This window comes from Megalobrama amblycephala, linkage group LG17 (genome assembly GCF_018812025.1).
Source record: "Megalobrama amblycephala isolate DHTTF-2021 linkage group LG17, ASM1881202v1, whole genome shotgun sequence".
NCBI lineage: Eukaryota > Metazoa > Chordata > Actinopteri > Cypriniformes > Xenocyprididae > Megalobrama > Megalobrama amblycephala.
The window spans coordinates 7,684,729-7,704,949 of NC_063060.1; the positions used below are offsets into that span (position 1 = coordinate 7,684,729).

Consider the following 20,221-nt stretch of genomic DNA (forward strand, 5'->3'; position numbering starts at 1 on the left):
CTCCTAACATCTCACAGATTCAGGAGCTAGTTTTAGTGCTAAAATGCTTTGTGAAATACTCTTAGAGCAAAAATTTAGGACTCCTAAAATTAGGACTGACACGCCCATTATTTTTAAGAGTTTCTCCTAAAACGGCAAGTTAGGAGCTACTTTTAGCCTTAAGATGTTTTGTGAATACGGCCCCTGATTTGCATAAGGCATTAGAGATATTAAAATTATAAAAAGAAATTTGATAATTTTCCATCTTTACTCTTGAATGGAAACTACTTGTTGGAAAGGCATTTAAAAAAATGAAGTGTACGTTTTGTAAAGAAATTTATGCATAAAGACCATCTTCACAATTTTATATTCATCCCTAAAACTAATTTTAGCTTTTAAACATAAGTCTTAGGCCTGGTTTCACAGACAGGGCTTAGCCTAAACCAGGATTAGGGCTTAGTTCAATTAGGATATTTAAGTAGCTTTTATAAATGTACCCTAGAAAAAAACATTACTTATGTGCATTATGAGGCAAAACAATGACACTGGCATATTTTAATATATATTTAAGTCGCTTTCAGTTTTAAGAGCTCAATCATGCATTTTACTCTAGAATTAGCTTAAACTCCATCCCCCATCCCAAATTACAAACAATAGGATAAATATGATAGAGATACAAATGAAATAACACACATCTTTTAGGTACAGTTGGTTTATTTAATATGTATACATTTATTTAACACCATTTGTGTTGTTTGATTAACATTAATGACACAGACAGGTATTTTAGGCTACTGTCACTTTAAGACCGAACGCTTTGATCTAATTTACTGACACATATCAAAGTCCCTTTCAATGACCTATATCTATAGTCTTTGCACATATCTGAATTTCACCTTGTTTACGTTCACTTAAGCCATAACCGACTATACCTGATATAAAAGAGAACTGAATTCGGCATTGCATGCTGTCTGAGAGAGCACTTATGGTGTGTATAAACTATTCTATAGCCTTTAGTATAAATCCGTGTGATAACACATTGAGTTTTTTCACAACTTACTGTATAATACCTCGATAAACTCTTTTTGAAGATCCTTGTCAAATGTACACATAGGCTTCTTGCCTGACTTGATCACCTTCACACTCTCTAATATCCCGCCTTTACTAACTGCAAGTTAATCGATAACGAATTGTGACTGGATGGTAATTTTGTTCTCCAAAATATGCTGTGACGAGATTGGCTACCTCTTTTTAGGCTATTATCTCTGACAGAAGGCTACTTTTGTTTTAGGAAAGAAGAAATACAGGACAAAACATGACACTTTCATAAGTCGGGACGCTAAAAATAGAGCTGAAAGGCGGGACGTCTGGTCACATGTGTTAATAACAAAGATCATCAGTATAAAGATGACCATCATGTTTTTTTACAAGGAAGCTGCTCATTTTAAAGCAAATGTAAAGCTCATGTGACAGACAATACAATCCACAGTCATAATTACAGTTTATTTTCCATGAGCAGATTTATTTTCCCTTTAATGCAACTCTGTTTGCAAATCTGTGCAGATCCAGATGTTCAGACACTAATTGTTTCCTGGAAATTCTTCTTTTTAGTTGATCAAATAATCGAGAAAGAGATGGTTGATGGAAGCTCGTGTCAAGTGCATTGCATCATGGGATGTACACGATTCATTTTTTAGTGAAATTCATTTGGTTCCACAGTAAAGTCCCAGAACCATCAAACTATTTGGAAGAAACTTTATTTTTCAAGATATGAAAAAATTATTATTATTTTTTTTTACCCTAATTTTAAAAATACTTAAACTTTGTTTAATACTTAAACATTGATTAATACACACAAATACATTTCAGACATATGAAGCTAAAATTAACATCTTCAACACTTTTGTGAATAGATATACAGCATCAGTGGATAAACACTGATAAATTACACCAATATAGCACTCTAAATAATGTGTATGATTAATACTTAAGAAAATACTATAACCATAGCTTAGTCAACAGGTAATTAGTTTAAAGAGGACCTATTATGCTTTTGTACATGTTCAACTTGAGTATGTAATGTTGCTGTTTGAGCATGAAAAAGGTCTGCTAAGTTACAAAGCACAAAGTCACTCCAAAGGGAGTTATTCCGACCAATCAGAGCACATTGTGCTTTTCAGAAGGAGCTTAACAGAGATAGGAACGAAACAGAGCGTTACTGACAGACTACGAAAAGAGGTGCTGCAACAATGTCAAATTATGTGAAAATTAAGGTGATTTTTGAAGATTCAAGCATGAAAACATATTCTAACAGACCTCAAAATAAAAATCAAGACTTTGCAAAAGGGCATAACATGGCCTGTAAATGTTTGGATCACACAATATTGTAACCTTCACTTCAAGCACATTTGTAATGATCAGATATAAAGTTTAACACAAGTTTAAAGTTGATATCATTGAGACTGATATCATTGACACTGAAACGCATCTGCATTTACATTTCCATCTTATTTAGTAATAAGACTTTGTGGTTAATATAGCTTTACATTTTTTACCATGAAAATGTACATATTCCAAAACAAACCGACTTTGGCCTCTTCAATGAATTTTAATCAGGCATTTCTCAGGCCGTATTTAAGGCTACCTTCGTCTCCTACGTGGCTGTAGTCTCTGACGAGGACCTTGTGTTCTCGATCCTGAAGAGGAAAGAGAAGATGAGAAGGCAATGATTTACTGTATATAGAATCGAAGAGGTGAAAGATGATAACCATGGTCACAGCTTAATCTCCTCATGTCTCAGGTCAACACTATATATACAAAACAATCTTTTCCTGATACTCACCAAATGACGAGAACGGAAACACACCAATTGTCGGGACGCTAACGGTAAAAGGGATCTGCACAGGCTGGCCAAACAATGGCGTTAAGGCTATGAAATAAAAGATTAATCCTGTTAGCACTGTAAGCTTCTTCATATGTAGTTGACATGAAATCAGTGAAGTATTAACAATATTTTATTTGATTAAAATGAAACATCCACTAAAGGTTAGAGCGTTAAGCTCTGTTCCAAAACCTAGACAGCATTTTAAGGCATCATACACTACCAATTAAAAGTTTGGCGTCACTAAAGTATTATTTTTTTATTAGTATTTTGTGCTTATTTATTCAGCAAAGATGCATTAAAGGGTTAGTTCACCCAAAAATGAAAATTCTGTCATTTATTACTCATGCCGTTCCACACCCGTAAGACCTTCGTTAATCTTCGGAACACAAATTAATATATTTTAGTTGAAATCCAATGGCTCCGTGAGGCCTCCATAGGGAGCAATGACACTTCCTCTCTCAAGATCCATAAAGGTACTAAAAACATATTTAAATCAGTTCATGTGAGCACAGTGGTTCAATATTAATATTATAAAGCGACGAGAATATTTTTGGAGCGCCAAAAAACAAAATAACGATTTATTTAGTGATGGCCGATTTCAAAACACTGCTTCAGGAAGCATCAGAGCATAATGAATCAGTGTGTCGAATCATGATTCAGATCGCGTGTCAAACTGCCAACGGCTGAAATCACATGACTTTGGCGCTCCGAACAGCAGATTCGACACACTGATTCATTTGTGCTCCGATGCTTCCTGAAGCAGTGTTTTGAAATCGGCCATCACTAAATAAGTCGTTATTTTTTTTTTGGCACACCAAAAATATTCTCGTCGCTTTATAATATTAATATTGAACCACTGTACTCACATGAACTGATTTAAATATGTTTTTAGTACCTTTATGGATCTTGAGAGAGGAAGTGTCTATTGCTCCCTATGGAGGCCTCACGGAGCCATCGGATTTCAACTAAAATATCTTAATTTGTGTTCTGAAGATTAACGAAGGTCTTGCGGGTGTGGAACTGCATGAGGGTAAGTAATAAATGACAGAATTTTCATTTTTGGGTGAACTAACCCTTTAAATTGATCAATAATGACATGAAAGACTTTAACAATGTAACAAATAAATTATATATTTTCAATGCTGTAAATGCTGTTCTCTGAATTTTCTATTTATCAGAGTCCTACAAAAAAAAGTTTCCAAAAAATAATGTTTTCAACATTGATAATAATCAGAAATGTTTCTTGAGCAGCAAATCGGCATGTTAGGATGATTTCTGAAGGATCATGTGACACTGAAGACTGGAGTAATGATGCTGAAAAATCAGCTTTGCATCACAAAAATAAATGACATTTTAAAATATATTACAATAGAAAACAGTTGTAATAATATTTCACAATATTACTGTTTTTACGGTATTATTTTAAGAGTGCATTGTGATGAGCACTAGTTTGTGTGCCATATGGAGTTGCTGCCTATGTAGAGCGTTCCAAATCAGCCACTTACAAGGTTCCACTGAGTCAGGATACTGTCTTAGAAAGCAGTTGCCTATGTAGACAGCAGCGTCAAAGCAGCCCACTGGGTTTTAGAACAGATTTTATATGCAGAATTTTGTCTAGACTTAATTTAAGGCGTTTTTAATTTGATGGACTCTTACCTGCATTTGACTCTGAATCTGTCTTTGGTTTAGTGCTCTGAATAATAGTAACATCGTTCACTGCAAACCGGAACAGGAGTGTTAGATTGAGTATTTAGAGTAAATTCACAATACAAATAGATATTGATTTAGTCCTTAAATGGCTTGAAATGTCTCATTTAAAACACAATGCAAGTCTGTTCACCTTTCTCTGAGATGTTGACAAATCCCCCCTGGCAGACGTCCTCGAGGAGAGCCTGAAACTCCTGTTAACGCTGTCATCATTGTTCCGAAGCTTGGGTCAGTGGTAATGTTTGGCAAGTCAACAGGAACAGGCTGAGCACACAGAGACTTGCAGTTCTGAAAAAGAACAATGGGGAAAAAAAATTAAATTGCAGCCATGTCAGCCGTAGGCAGCGGTTTGACTTTAAACTTGCGTGAATCAAAAACTGTACGCAACCCACAAAGGCTAGTTTTCATCTCTGCACATAATGACAGATTAAAGCACAGACTGATGCAACCTCAATTCTGTCTCTCTTTGAGTCCTTTGAAGTTTTGAATAAAGGTTCAACATGTGAAACTCAATGATGACCAAGATTGCCAAACAGTCCAAAGGACAAATGTGGGTTCAGAGCTCATGTCTGCTAAGACTCTTTCTTTAGCGTGTGCTCACATTTGAAGGGACTGGTCACCCAAAAGTAAACATGAACATAAAGTCACCATGAAATCAAAATTGGCAATTCTTATTTTTGAATGTTGCAGTGCTTATTATAAATGATATAGATTTATATGTGCACATTATTTTTTTTTAATTCATATGAAAAAACGGAGCTACAATAAACTTCATAACTTGTAAGTTAGTGAAAATGTAATGCGAGGCCCTTACTGACTCAGATGTGGCAGTTATAATGATGAAAAAAAATATTTTCTGAAAAAACAGACATTTAATGGTCAAAACTCTGCAACTTAATTTGAGCTTGAATTTGGTAAAACATTAATAATATAATGACACGTGCAAGTATATGATCATATATAATGCCGCAATAGAGGGTATGCACGTGACGTCACCGTCGACCGTTAGGACTGCGATTACGCACACTGAGTGGCAAAAGACTGAGCAGCAGCATTGGTTTTTAGCGTGAATGTCGCGAAAAACACACAAAACACATTCAAAACGGGAAAGAGCTTTGCGGCTGACTGTACAAATAGATTTGATTCAAACCCTGAGGTATATATTTAAAAATTAGAGAAAGCAACAGAAAAAGAAGCAAATGGATCACTGCAAGTCACAGAAACAGCTGGACTCCAGGCAAAGAAACATGGATTTGCAGTTATCATTTTGTGTCGAATTGTTGGATTTTGAGGTAAAATCATACCTTATATATATTGTATTGTTATATATTATGTTGACGACTCATCAATTAAATATTTTCCATCTTATATTCTGCATAATTGGGTGTTTTTAAATAAACAACACTGTCAAAAACTATACTATAAAACTACATATGTTTTAGGGCTGGACAATATGACGATATAACATTGATATAAGTGATTAAGCAGATTTAAACCTACTGATATTGTAGTTATATAAAATATTCACAGCCAGATTTGCTTTATGTATTTCCCCGGCATCAAATCAGGCACATATAAATGTCAGGAAACACGACTCCAGGCTGCATGTCAATATCCATGGAATAGGTTTATTTGACAAGTTGTAAGAAACACGTTTGAGTCCAACCTTTAGTGTAATTCGTTAGTTTTACTCGCGTTTTCGCCGTTTCTCCTATTAATCCAGTTACGCAGCAGGTTCTTTTGCCACTCAGTCCAGCTGAGGGAGCGCGTTCCGGCGGGAAAGTGACGTCGATGCATACCCTCTATATAGCATCACTTCATTGGTTACCTGTTCAATTCAGAGTTGATTTTAAGGTTTTAGTATTTGTATTTAAATCACTTCATGGTCTTGCCCCTTCTTATATTTCAGACCTTCTCCACTCCTACTCTCCTGTGAGAACGCTCAGATCTTCCACGCAGATGATATTAAATGTTCCAAAATCTAGACTTAAATCCAAAGGTGACAGAGCTTTCTCAGTTCTTAGTCCTAAGCTCTGGAATTCCCTACCTTTGTCTATTAGACTATCCCCTACTGTATCTACATTTAAATCTTCTCTTAAAACATACTTTTTTTCTCAGGCATATGTTTAATTTGATAATTTTCGTTTTAAATTTTGTTTATTTTCATGATGTTTTGCCTTAATTTTATTAATTTTGTTTTGTTTTCTTTCGATATATTTTATTAGTATTTAAATTGTATTGTATGAGGATGTTTTGTCTTGTATGTTGTGCAGCACTTTGGTCAGCATTTATGTTGTTCTAAAGGGCTATATAAATAAACTCGACCTTGACCTATACACGCTGACAACACAGTGTTTAATTATTTCAAAATACAGTGTTTTTTCCATTTTCTGAAGACTTACAGAGAGGCGAGGTTTAGGGGGCAGGAGGCAGGACAAAAATTTCTTTTGTCTATGTCATAATATAAGGTAAATCAGGCCCTGGTCCAGATCCACAATAAGGAAGAAAAGATTATCACAACTTCCGTTTCACGCTGACTTTAATACTCAAAAAATATTTGGAAGTGCAAAAGTATGGAAGCTTGTTTCTGGCACGGAATAAAAAAAAATAAGACAGGTAATTGCAACATTTTATCTCACAATTCTGACTTTATTTCTCACAATTTTTGAGTTTATATCTTGCAATTTTAAGTAAAATTCTCGTAATTCAGACTTTTTTTCCACAGAATTGTGAGTTTATAACACACAATTCTAACTTTATTTGTCACAATTCCACAATACCACAATTTTGCGGTAACATTTCGCAATTCTGACTTTTTTCTTAGAATTGTAAGTTTATATCTTGCAACTCTGCAAAAAAAATAAAAATTGAGAAATATAAATTTCGGAAATGCGAGAAATAAAGACCCAATTTTGAGTAAAAAATTCTGGCTTTTTTATATCCTGCAATTCTGATAAAAAAAAGTCTGTATTGCAAAATGTTAAATCAAAATTGAGAAATATAAACTTTTAATTGTGATGTAAAAAAAATCTGAAATGTGAAAATAAAAGCCACAATTACCTTTTTTATGTTTTTATTCCATGGCAGAAACAGGCTTCTATACAAAATAGATTCGGAAGCAACAGAGTTTTATTGACACATTGCCTACATTTATAGTGCCTTTTGACTTTTAAAAGCTCCTGACTGCTATATGCTTTCATAATAAGAAAAAAGCAGCTCAGATATTCTGAAAAATATCTTCTTTTGTGTTTCACAAAAATATACAATCTTCTTTTTCTTTTGTGCATCAAGTCACGCAGGTTTGAAACAACATGAAAGTGAAGAAATAATGACAATTTTCATCTTTTGGTGAACTATTCATGCGAATATGAAAAATCTGAAACTGCAAAATCCAACAATAAAACTTCACTATGGAGTGAGTGTTGCTGAGTGCTTAAAGACACCTGATTAGGTTCGAAAATGTGCTTCATGAACTAAACATCATTGTGTGCTTGATTAAAGCACTTAACTTCAAGACACTCCAGAGACTCTGGATAAGAAAGCAATTTCTGAATATTACCAGCAGCATTACCTGAAGGAAGGCGATATGGTCCTCTGTCTGCGAGAGCTCTCCTAATTCACCGTGTCTTTTCTTCAGCTCTGTTATCTCCTGCTCCAGTTGTTGAAGAAGCGCTTCAGCCTGGCTCACTGCCGCCCTCTCCTGACCTCGGATCAGCTCCTTCACTTCAGCGCGCCGTCGCTCTATGGAGCACACCAGCTCTGTGAAGATGCGCTCGCTCTCCTCTAGGGCTGTCTGTGCCGAGAGCTGAGAGGAGACAAAAGCAAAATGATAAAGCATGACTTCGACTTTAAAGGGGTCATGCCGTGGAAAACAGGATTTTTATTGCGCTTTTGAAGTAAGAGTTTGATGTACTATGTAGACGTACTGTAACTTTCAGAACTCCTTCTAACTAGAATGTTTACCGAAACTAAAGTGGAAAAACGGCTAATTCAGAAATCTTTATTCATCTTTATATGGCCTTGGATTTGAGTCCATATAAGTGAGGTCTTGTTCAGGATCTTATTACTCTGTCGTAGTCAAAGATGTAACAAATTTGTATGATACTCACACTCGCATTGACTTTTTTTTTTTTTTTTTTTAAAATAGAACTATTAAAGGGTTATTTCACCCAAAAATGAAAATTATGTCATTAATGACTCACCCTCATGTCGTTCCACACCCGTAAGACCTCCGTTCATCTTCGGAACACAGTTTAAGATATTTTAGATTTAGTCCGAGAGCTTTCTGTCCCTCCATTGAAAATGTATGTACAGTATACTATCCATGTCCAGAAAGGTAATAAAAACATCATCAAAGTAGTTCATGTGACATCAGTGGGTCAGATAGAATTTTTTGAAGCATCGAAAATACATTTTGGTCCAAAAATAACAAAAATTATGACTTTATTCAGCATTGTCTTCTCTTCCGGAATCCTTTCCATTGAATTGATTCCATTGAATTGATTCCATTGAATCCTTTCATCTGTCGGCGTTGGTAATGCACTTTTACGTAGCCGTGGTTGTTTTTGGCGATTAGGACATCCGCGACATTTTGAAGCATCGAAAATACATTTTGGTCCAAAAATAACAAAAACTACGACTTTATTCAGCATTGTATTCTCTTCCGGGTCTGTTGTCAATCCGCGTTCATGACTCCGCTTCTTCTTCTTTCCTGTTTTACGGCGGTTGGCATCCAGCTTATTGGTGCATTACCGCCCCCTTCTGCTCCGGAGTGTGGTTCAGGACTCCGCAGTGACGCTGCTGATATAAGACGCTGCTGACATGTTATCCGGCGCGCCAGAGCTTCATTTACAGTCTGAGGGAGACGCACGCTGTATTCAAGCTATTCTACATTGTTTGTATTTTGGTATTGCTATATTTTTTAAAATGGTGCGTAAGTGTGCATGTCGCGGATGTCCTAATCGCCAAAAACAACCACGGCGACGTAAAAGTGCATTACCAACGCCGACAGATGAAAGGATTCAATGGAATCAATTCAATGGAAAGGATTCCGGAAGAGAAGACAATGCTGAATAAAGTCGTAGTTTTTGTTATTTTTGGACCAAAATGTATTTCGATGCTTCAAAAACTTCTAACTAACCCACTGATGTCACATGGACTACTTTGATGATGTTTTTATTACCTTTCTGGACATGGACAGTATACCGTACATACATTTTCAATGGAGGGACAGAAAGCTCTCGGACTAAATCTAAAATATCTTAAACTGTGTTCCGAAGATGAACGGAGGTCTTACGGGTTTGGAACAACATGAGGGTGAGTCATTAATGACATAATTTTCATTTCTGGGTGAACTAACCCTTTAAAAACAAGCGGAAAACAATTGTTGAGTGTTTTAAATGAATACTGAAATACATTAGTCATTTTATTTTTATTTTTTTTCGTTCATGGACCTACTGGTCTTGGTCTGGATTTGGGGCTAAAGGGGTCTACTCTGGATCTGAATGTTTTAGTTTAGTCTTAGGCAGTCTAGTCTATGGCTGTGTCTGAAATCTCCCCCTATAGGGCAATATTTTGGGGGACAGCCATTTTTAGTGGTGTCCGAAACCATAGTGGACATTATCTAGTGCACTCATTCAATCCCATAATGCACCGTAATAACGAGCGTACAACCAATGTGCGCTCAACAGCTAGAGAATACCCATAATGCACTGTGAGCGTTGTGCTGAATTAATTCCCGCGTCTGACCAGAAGATGGCGACATCCATTTTCCAAACCGCTGGTCCAATGTGGGTACAGCGTAATATCAAACAGGTATAAATTCCTTTTTAATTGGCTATTAAATTGTTTAATTATGGTATATATTTTTATAGTTCAAGGTAAATCTTTCATTAAGTTTCATTAAACAGCAAGCACAAACTTTGCAAAAGCACCAGTGTCTGAATTCACTCACTCTTTTTCATTCACTCCCTCAAGTGGACTATATTAGTGGACTAATGTAGGGAATAGTGAGGGCAATTTCAGACACAGTCTAGGTCTAGGAGGTCAAGGTCTTAACTTCAGCTCTGTGACCAGTGAAAACAGTGGTCATTAACATATAAGTGTGAGAGAACAATAAAACATTTGTTCTTTCATTTGAGATACTGACATGACTGTGATTTCAATTATTGGCAATAAATAAAAATAATAATCTTACTTACCCCAAACGGTAGTGTATATAAAACTAGAAGCTAAAATTTGTCAGGCTTGAGAAAGCCTGAATGGGCTTGGAAGTATGACCAAAATAAGAATTTTCAAGGGAAAATGTCATCTAAAAGGGATAGTTCACCCAAAAATGAAATTTCTGTTATACTCACCCTCATGTCATTCCACACCCATAAGACCTTCGTTCATCTTCGGAACACAAATTAAGATATTTTTGATGAAATCTGAGGGTATCTGATCCACACATAGGCAGCAATGTAATTGCACCTTTTGACGTCCAGAAAGGTAGTAAAAAACATGGTTAAAATAGTCACTAAATGTAACTACAGTAGTTCAACCTTAATGTTATGAAGCAATGAGAATACTTTTTGTGCCCAAAAACAAAACAAAAATAATGGCTTTATTCAACAATTTGAACCGTTGTCATACGTAGTGAACTTAGTGCAGGCTTCCTTGTTTACATCCGAATACCAGCTCATTATTTTTTGATTTCATCAAAAATATCTTAATATGTGTTCCAAAGATGAATGAAGGTCTTAAGGGTGTGGAATGACATGAGTGTGAGTACTTAATGAGAGAAATTTCATTTTTGGGTGAACTAACCCTTGAACAAGTAAGTAACATGTCTGCCACTTTTGTTCTGACCAAGTAAGAAAAAAAAGCATTACAATATAAATCACACTACCAATGGTGATTTAATCCAACGATCGCTTAGCTCGGATCACGTCAAACTGTGCAAATTATTATTATTGTTATAGATTTTAAATTGTTAATGTTAACAACATCAGCATTGCATGACTATGTGTATACAGTGTGTATTAGTTACCTGTAGATTTCAATTTCTGTAGCCACTCAGCAGTGCAAAGTCTTTTGCTTTTGACTAATGGGTGAATCTCCATTGGCCATTTGGACCTTTCTGGATTACAATCCCACATCAAAATGATAAGTTTATTTATTGCAGCTGCTGTGAGAAAAGGCTATAAATGATCCGCCACCTGGCAGCATCCTCACACGCCATATAGCCTACTAGCTGGGACTCGTTCTTCATTTAAACAGACGTGACATAATGACGCAAAGACGAACAGCTGCACGCTCAAATTTCCCGCAGAAACCCACCAGTACCATTTGAGTTATAAAACATTATTACAAGCTTACCGTTGTGAATCGGACTAAGTTAAGGAGATAGTTTTGAACACTGGCTGGTTATATACTTGCTCAAAAAATGATTTTGGATAAATTTTAACCCAAAAAAAAAAAAAAATCGACAGACAGCAGATTTAAGGACACCTAATATAATTTTTTATATTGAATGTATCTATTATTTTCTGATTAGTCAATTTTACCAGTATAACCTCAGTTAACCTACCAATAAATATCTTTCAAGGTTTTATTTAAACATTTTACAAATAAAAATGAAAATGAACTATAAAATAAATTCTACTTTCTTCTTACTATGAATATTTAATATGTTAAATAATCTAGACAGCCACGTTATTTGCCCCCAATAAATAAACTATTATTGAAAAGCTAAATGTTTACACGGATTGACCTCCTTCAGTGAAGTTTGTGATGGGAAAACACACACAAGCGTCACACTCACAGTGAGCATCTGTGTAGCCTGTCTCAGGTCTGCCAGCTCCTTCTCTCTCTCCTGGATCCTCTGCTGGGAAATCCTCTGCATCTCCGCCAGAGCATTCTGGGAAGAAAAACACAGGTTACATAATAGTTTGTTCTGATTCACAAAAATTCACACTCTAGAAATGGTCTACAATTTTACCTTTTTCTCATTCATCTCTGCTGTAGCTAGAACAGTGTCATGTCCTTTGTGCTCATCCGTTAAACAAAGGTAACAAATACACTGCTGATCTGTGCGGCAAAACACCTCTAGCAATTTATCATGCCGAGAGCAGAGCTGTTCTTGTATCTTCTTTGAAGGAGAAACCAGCTTGTGTTTCTGAAAGGCAGGAGACTCGTAGTGAGGTTGGAGGTGAGTCTCGCAATAAGACGCCAGACAAACCAGGCAGGATTTAAAGGCTTTGTTTTTCTTCCCAGAGCACACATCACATTCGACATCCCCGGGTTCAGCTTGGGTTGGATCGGATGGGGTGGGCCCAGCATGCAGTCCTGTCTTCTTTAGTTTCTCCACCACATCAGCCAGCATGGTGTTCCTGCCCAGCACAGGTCTGGGAGCGAAGCTCTGCCTGCATTGAGGACAGCCATAAATCCCCAGATAGTCGTCCTGGTCCCAGTAGCCTTTAATGCAGCCTTTACAATAACTGTGTCCACATGGAATAGTCACAGGGTCCTTCAAGACATCCAGGCATATAGAACAGTTGAACTGGTCATGCTCCAGGAAAACTCCAGCTTGCGCCATTTTAAAAGCTTTCTTGCCGTCCAGCCACAGTGGCAGAATGAAACCTAGGCAAGCTTTGTTTATGCAGGAAGTGAGTCACGTGACCACAGAGTCTAACAGGAGGGGGAGGGGCGGAACAGCTGCTCTGCACAACAACTGAGCATGTCAGGAAAAACATGTCACAGAGCTGGTGAATCTCACAAAAATGAGTTTAGGTCATGTCATCCTAAAATCAGCAAATAATAATAAAAATTATTATTATTATAATAAAATCTAATATTATATAACTATGATTTTATCAATATATTTACATTTATATTTAACAATATAAAATAAAATATTTATTTAATTGTATTATCTTAATTGTGTGTGTGTGTGTGTGTGTGTGTGTGTATATATATATATATATATATATATATATATACATACACACACACATACACGCTGGGCAACAAAAGTAAATAAATTAAATAAAAGTTTATGTTTGCATAATGTGCACGTGTGCTGTGTATACTTATTTTGGATATGTAAATACGCATACATGTATATATATTAAGAAATATGAAATATTTGCATGTATATACTGTACATATATAATTTATTATATAAATATAAAAATTTTTCTTAAATATATACATGCATGTGTGTGTATATATATATATATATATATATATATATATATATATATATATATATACATATATAACATATAAAATAAAAAATATTTATATATTATTATGATTTATATATATATATATATATATATATATATATATATATATATATATATATATATATATATGTTATTATTATTTATAATTGTAATATACATACATTTATATATAGCAATATATACAATATAAAATAAAAATATATTTATATTTATATAATTATATATGATAATTATTATATGATATATATGAAGACTTCAGATGCAAAAGCCTTTAAGTGCCATCTGAATTTTCTTCTAAAATAAGCATTTTTATCAAGCTCGTATGTTTATGTTCAGTTATTTTACTTTACTGGCAAATAAAATTACCTATTAATTGCCATTAAAGTGGAATCACTGAACCTAAACATACAAGCTTGATAAAAATGCTTATTTTAGAAGAAAATTTCAGAGGGCACTTAAAGGCTTTTGCATCTGAAGTCTTCATATATAGGTATGTATGTAAGAGAAAAAGGAGGTAAAAAAAATGAAAAAAAAAAAAAAATGTAAAAACATTTTTAAAATATTTTATATTAAGACAATTAAGTCTGCTTTTAGGAACAAAGGTCCACAAAGAAAATCATATAATTTAAACTTGGAAATAAACTGAATTATTTCAACTTTTTAGAGTTTTCTGATCAGATAAAGCTAAATCAGTGACTGATCATAAGAACTCCTTTGTCACAATGTGTCAGATTTTCTTGCTTACACAGAAGCATAAGATGCCATCTGGAAGATCTCAAATCATGTTGGAGAACAGGATCATCAGGTTTTGTTCATGTAAGCTCCAGTGCTGCTGCCATTCATTTAAAATAGGGACAAAACCAAATGCTGAGACATTCTGAAACCCATGTGCATTTTTAATTCAACTTTCCACTTTGAGTGTAATACAACACTAGATGGCAGCAGTGCTGCTTTCACTTGATACAGATACATGAACGGTGTTTATAAGCAAATGCTTCTAATAATTTAGAAACATATACAAACAATATTTATAATGCAGTATTTATTTCATAATGCAAGTCTTCAGGTTTCATTACAGGTGCTTAAATTAATTTACATACAGACTCTTCTTAAAGAACTTACGCAAATCTCAGAAAAAAGTTTTACTTGAATAAATATATGTTCCCTTTTCATAAATAATAATAATAAAACATTTCCATTTTTAAATAGGTACAAATAACTACATTAACATATCTGACCTGCACAACAAATCCATGAGGTGATATGATAAAACAACACATTTGTTTGAATTCGTTGCTCAGATCTCATTTACCATATACTATTAAAATACTCAGTGCAAATCCTTTTCAAGTGATTTTCGTAACGTTCATGTGCGTATTTGGTCATGGGAGCATTCAAAAGCTCCAAAGCATTCAAGTTTTTTCAACATTCGTTCATGCGTTCTGTTTGTCAACAGAGAAACATGCTCTGCGTTTGTCAATTCCATTCATTGCGGCTTCTGGAGTGGATTTTGTAAATGCAATAATGATGTTGCAATACTTCTGAACTAAAATAAAATATACAAAGAGCTGGTATGACAGAGTAAACGCTGAAGCTTCCAATAGCATCCATTTCTGGATCAGAAAACACTTTTGTAATTTTAAAACTGACAGTTAAGAGATAAGTTACATGATTCAAGGTTAGCATCACGGGGAAACTTACATGCACAAGGAAGGCTTACGGTATGAGTTTTAGATATGATCATTTGGTCTTGTCGTCTAGTCCACTCTCTGCTCTCAGAGCCTGACTACTAGCAGAGATGAATCTAATCCAGTGCTGAAGATCCTCTGAAACGTCAGGGCAGTCCACCTTAAAATTAGAGACACACGAGTTATATGTTAGTCAAACAGGAACAAACTTCAAAGAAAATCATGGCATTATCATGGTACATGCCTGATAATATGGTATGCTCTAATTTCAAACACTCCCCAGGGGGATACAAGGGAGTGCTAGTGGTCCTTGGAAAAGTTTAGAGAAAAATAAAAATAAAATTAAACAAAAAGAAATTAAATAAAACATTTTATTAAAAAAAAAAATAATATCAATATTAAATAAACTAAATAAACAAAAATATTAAATTAAATTTCAAAAGAATTAATAAGGTAAAAAAAAACATTTTAAAATGTAAATAACTAATTAAGTCAATCAATTAACAGTACAAAAACCTTTTTTAGAAACAATATTTGACAATTATAATACATTTTTACATTATAAATTGGGTCTTCATACATGATATATATATATATATATATATATATATATATATATATATATATATATATATATATATATATATATATATATATATATATATATACACTGCGTTCCAAATTATTATGCAAGAGACAAATCAGTAAGATTTCAGTACAATAAACATTCAGATTTTAGTTTTTCTAAGAAAATGTTTGTTTATGTTTATTTATCCATGTCTTTTTAGATAACTGGTATCAATCTCAGACAAAATAATTTGCCAGATCTATAGAAACCCTACTTAGAGGTTGTTCCACATTATTAAGCAAGTCACAGTTCTCATGCAATATGGGGAGGAAGAAAGATCTTTCTGAAAATGAAAAGCATGAAATGGTGCAATGTTGTGCAAAAGGCATGAAAACAACTAATATTGTGTGAAACTGAATGGAGATTATCAAATTATCATAAGATTTGTGAGTGATTTAGAGCACAGCAGAACTCGGTCAGATAAAGGCTTATTGAGGAAAGTTCCTGTCAAAAAATTTAATTGTATTGAAAGGGCAGCTATAAAAAAGCCAGTGTTGAGCAGCAAACAGGTATTTGAAGCTGATGGTGTCTCTGGAGTCTCAAGAAGCTCTCCATCAGGCTGGCAGTTGTGCGTAAAGATGCATTTCAACCATCACTAACCAAATCTCACAAAGAGAAACATTTACAGTGAGTTTAGAAATACATGAAGACTCATTTTTAAATAGTTTTATTCACTGACTAATGCCGTACTACAATGGATGGTCTAAATGGATGGATTTCTGGATGGTTGGTGAATGGCCACCACGTTCCAACAAGACTGTGACGTCAGCAAGGAGCTGGTGGGTGATGATTTGGGCTGGAATACTGGGAAGTGAGATGGAGGGTATTAAAATGACTTTTGCAAGATATGTGGAGCTCATAACTGGCCGTTTTCAGCTATGGTATAAAAAGGAGGATAGTGCATAGTACAATGCACTATTTGTACAATGCACTATTCACTATCCCATGCTGCAAAAAAACACCACAGCAATAAAACTGTTTGAAAATGTATTTCTACACCCACTGTAAATGTTTCTCTTTGTTAGGTTTGGTTAGTGGTGTCTAAAATGCATCTTTACGCACAACTGCCAGCCTGCATGGTGAGGTTCTCAAGACTCCAGAGACACCAGCAGCTTCAAATACCTGTTTGCTGCTCAACACTGGCTTTTTTTATAGCTGCCCTTTTAATACAATTAATTTTTTTGACAGGAACTTTAATTAATAAGCCTTTATCTGACTGAGTTCTGCTGTGCTCTAAATCACTCAGAAATCTTATGATAATATGATAATCTCCATTCAGTTTCACACAATATTAGTTGTTTTCATGTCTTTTGCACAACATTGCACCATTTTATGCTTTTCATCTTCAGAAAGATCTTTCTTCCTCCTCATATGGCATGAGAACTGTGACTTGCTTAATAATGTGGAACAACCTCTAAGTAGGGTTTCCATAGATCTGGCGAATTATTTTGTCTGAGATTGATACCAGTTATCTGAAAAGACATGGATAAATAAACGAACAAACATTTTCTTAGAAAAACTAAAATCTAAATGTTTATTGTACTGAAATCTTACTGATATGTCAATTGCATAATAATTTGGAACGCAGTGTATACACACATACATATACATAAATATTATATATATATATATATATATATATATATATATATAATTAAAAATTTTAGGATGACGATATTTGGGGTCAAAATTGTTTAAATTAATAAATAATAAATTAATTTAAATAAATACATTTAATTTAAAATAATCAAGTAAACAATTTTATATAAATGTCATTTAAATAAAAAAAAAATAATAATACTTCTGACAATACAGTACTATAATGAATAGAAAAAAATGTAATGTAGCATAATGGAAGCTAAATATTTTCAAAATAATATTTTAGTAGTACTTTTTACAGTATAAATTAGTTCTTATATATATATATATATATTAGGGCTGGGCGATAAAACGATAACGATATGTATCGCGATAGACACGTGATCGATATCAATAAAAAATTGTGTTCGATAAAACGTTCGATATTTTTTATTCTTCATCGGAAGAAAACAGAGGTTGCGAAGCAAGTTTGGTTGCATTAACAAAGGCACTCGCTCTCTGGTAACCTAGCAACATAGGGAGTGAACAGTATCAGCCAACAGCCAATCATGTAACAGTATCAATTTTGGTTGCGCCAGAGCCATAGAGAAGTAGTGTTTAGAAATCGGCCATCACTAAATAACTCGTTATTTAGTTTTTTTTTGGCGCACCAAAAATATTCTCGTCACTTTATAATATTAATATTGAACCACTGTACTCACATGAACTGATTTAAATATGTTTTTAGTACCTTTATGGATCTTGAGAGAGGAAATGTCATTGCTGGCTATACAGGCCTCATGGAGCCATCGGATTTCAACAAAAATATCTTAATTTGTGTTCCGAAGATTAACGAAGGTCTTACGGGTGTGGAACGACATGAGGGTAAGTAATTAATGACAGAATTTTCATTTTTGGGTGAACTAAGCCTTTAAAATTGCATTTAAATATAAATATATAAATAATACGTTTAACAGTGCGGTAAGTTAATATATTGAGCATAAAAAATGTAATACTGTACGTAACAGAAACTAAATATTTTCAAAACGTAGGCCTATATTTATAAAGTTATTTTTTTACAGTATACATTCGGTGTTTATACATAAAAATATATAACTGCCTTTTAAATGGAAGGATGGGGGTCTCTAGCACGTGGATAGTGACAGTGGCTTTTAAAAGATTAAAAACAACTTCTTGCACAACAATGGAGGAAAAGTACATACCTTCCTCTTGCAAAGGAAGTCCAAGATCATCTGTGGATTTGCGCGAATAACGTTCTGTCGGCACAGCATGACAGCAGAAATGAACCCGTCTGACTTGGACACGAATCTCTGCTCAATGTAGAAGGACTTCTCATCCCACGACACGATCCGGGTGCGCAGCTCAAACGCCTCGCCGAGGGCCAGCGAGCGTCTGTAGCGGATGGTCGTGGCTCCGACCACCATGGTGGCGTTGAGCGCGCGCGCGGCCATGAAGAGACCGTTTCGGGTGCAGTGCGCAAACCGGGCGAAGTCGCACTCGCGCAGATAGCGGGCGTTATTCATGTGACACATGAAGTCCAGGTCGTGAAGTAGAACCCGTCCGTGAACGACCTGCTCGGCCAGAACATCTCGAACCGGACCCTGGAACCAGCACTTGATCGCCATCCACGAGCCTCTCAGGAAGTACCAGACGTCAAAGCTGCCGAACAGAACCAGAGACCCGGACAGAATCCACAGCAGCATGATTCTGTTACACAGTGAAGATTATTAATTATTCACTTCATGAATAATTCACGAAGATCACATGAGATACAGAACTGGGTTAATTGAGTATTTTACATTTGACTCTGATAATAAAGAAAAAGCGATGCTGACAGGCTTCAGATGCTACAAAATACGACGCAATACATTATTAGGTGATTATTAAAATGTTAATGCAATAGTTTCTATGAGAAGATATATGTAACATCATTCACTCATTCATTTCGGAAATTAAAGGAAAACCAGCATTTAGATTAAATATCAAAACGCACATACTGAACATTGACGTTCGTGCAACGAAACCTATCCCATGTCTACCGGTTTGCGTTTAAATGCATATAAATTGATGAACTAAATGTATTTATCAACGTTTATAACCATAATCTTGGCAAATATGATTTTCCTGATACTCACGCGATGGACACCCAAAAAACCGGCTTCAAGCACTTCCGCACTGACAGAAACTGCGCTCTGATTGGCTTAACGAGACCACGTGACTACGCCTGTAGGCCGCACTCTATGGCCGCACTACGAACTGAGTGACGCCAGATTTCTTGATTTCTATCATCACACAACATGGAAAACACTTTCCCAAGGCAGAAAATGATTTTGGATAGGAGTTGTTACAGAAATTGAGAGATATAATTTAATTAGTTTCACTCTACCCTTTGAAATGTGTATTAGGACATTGAAAAATTCAAAATACAAAGAGAAATACTTAATTATCTCAGAGTAACAGGATTAGAAAATAAAATTAAATAACACATATTCATGAAATAGTTATT

The 20,221-nt window shown here is 34.8% G+C and overlaps 2 protein-coding genes across 4 annotated transcripts; both read right to left on the reverse strand.

The window, feature by feature from the left end:
- Positions 1-1,720: 1,720 nt before the first annotated feature.
- On the reverse strand, positions 1,721-13,253 carry ftr67 (finTRIM family, member 67). Its single transcript, XM_048162412.1, is given in 8 exon segments — positions 1,721-2,675; positions 2,822-2,908; positions 4,520-4,579; positions 4,704-4,764; positions 4,766-4,858; positions 8,142-8,375; positions 12,375-12,470; positions 12,552-13,253. Coding segments are annotated over 8 exon segments (1,284 nt in total). The 5' UTR covers positions 13,149-13,253; the 3' UTR covers positions 1,721-2,619.
- Positions 13,254-14,678: 1,425 nt separating this feature from the next.
- Positions 14,679-20,186, reverse strand: si:ch73-52e5.2 (protein THEM6). Of its 3 annotated transcripts, none has more exons than XM_048164035.1 (3): positions 19,851-20,186; positions 18,918-19,422; positions 14,679-15,648 (listed from the first exon to the last, which is right to left on the reverse strand). In XM_048164035.1, exons 2-3 carry the CDS (start codon positions 19,416-19,418, stop codon positions 15,541-15,543), a joined length of 609 nt encoding a protein of 202 aa, XP_048019992.1. In that variant the 5' UTR covers positions 19,419-19,422; positions 19,851-20,186; the 3' UTR covers positions 14,679-15,540. The 3 variants fall into 3 exon arrangements, with proteins under 3 accessions (XP_048019992.1, XP_048019993.1, XP_048019991.1); XM_048164036.1 differs by having other exon boundaries at positions 19,713-19,853; XM_048164034.1 differs by lacking the exon at positions 19,851-20,186 and adding an exon at positions 19,709-19,826.
- Between the last annotated feature and the right edge of the window lie 35 nt (positions 20,187-20,221).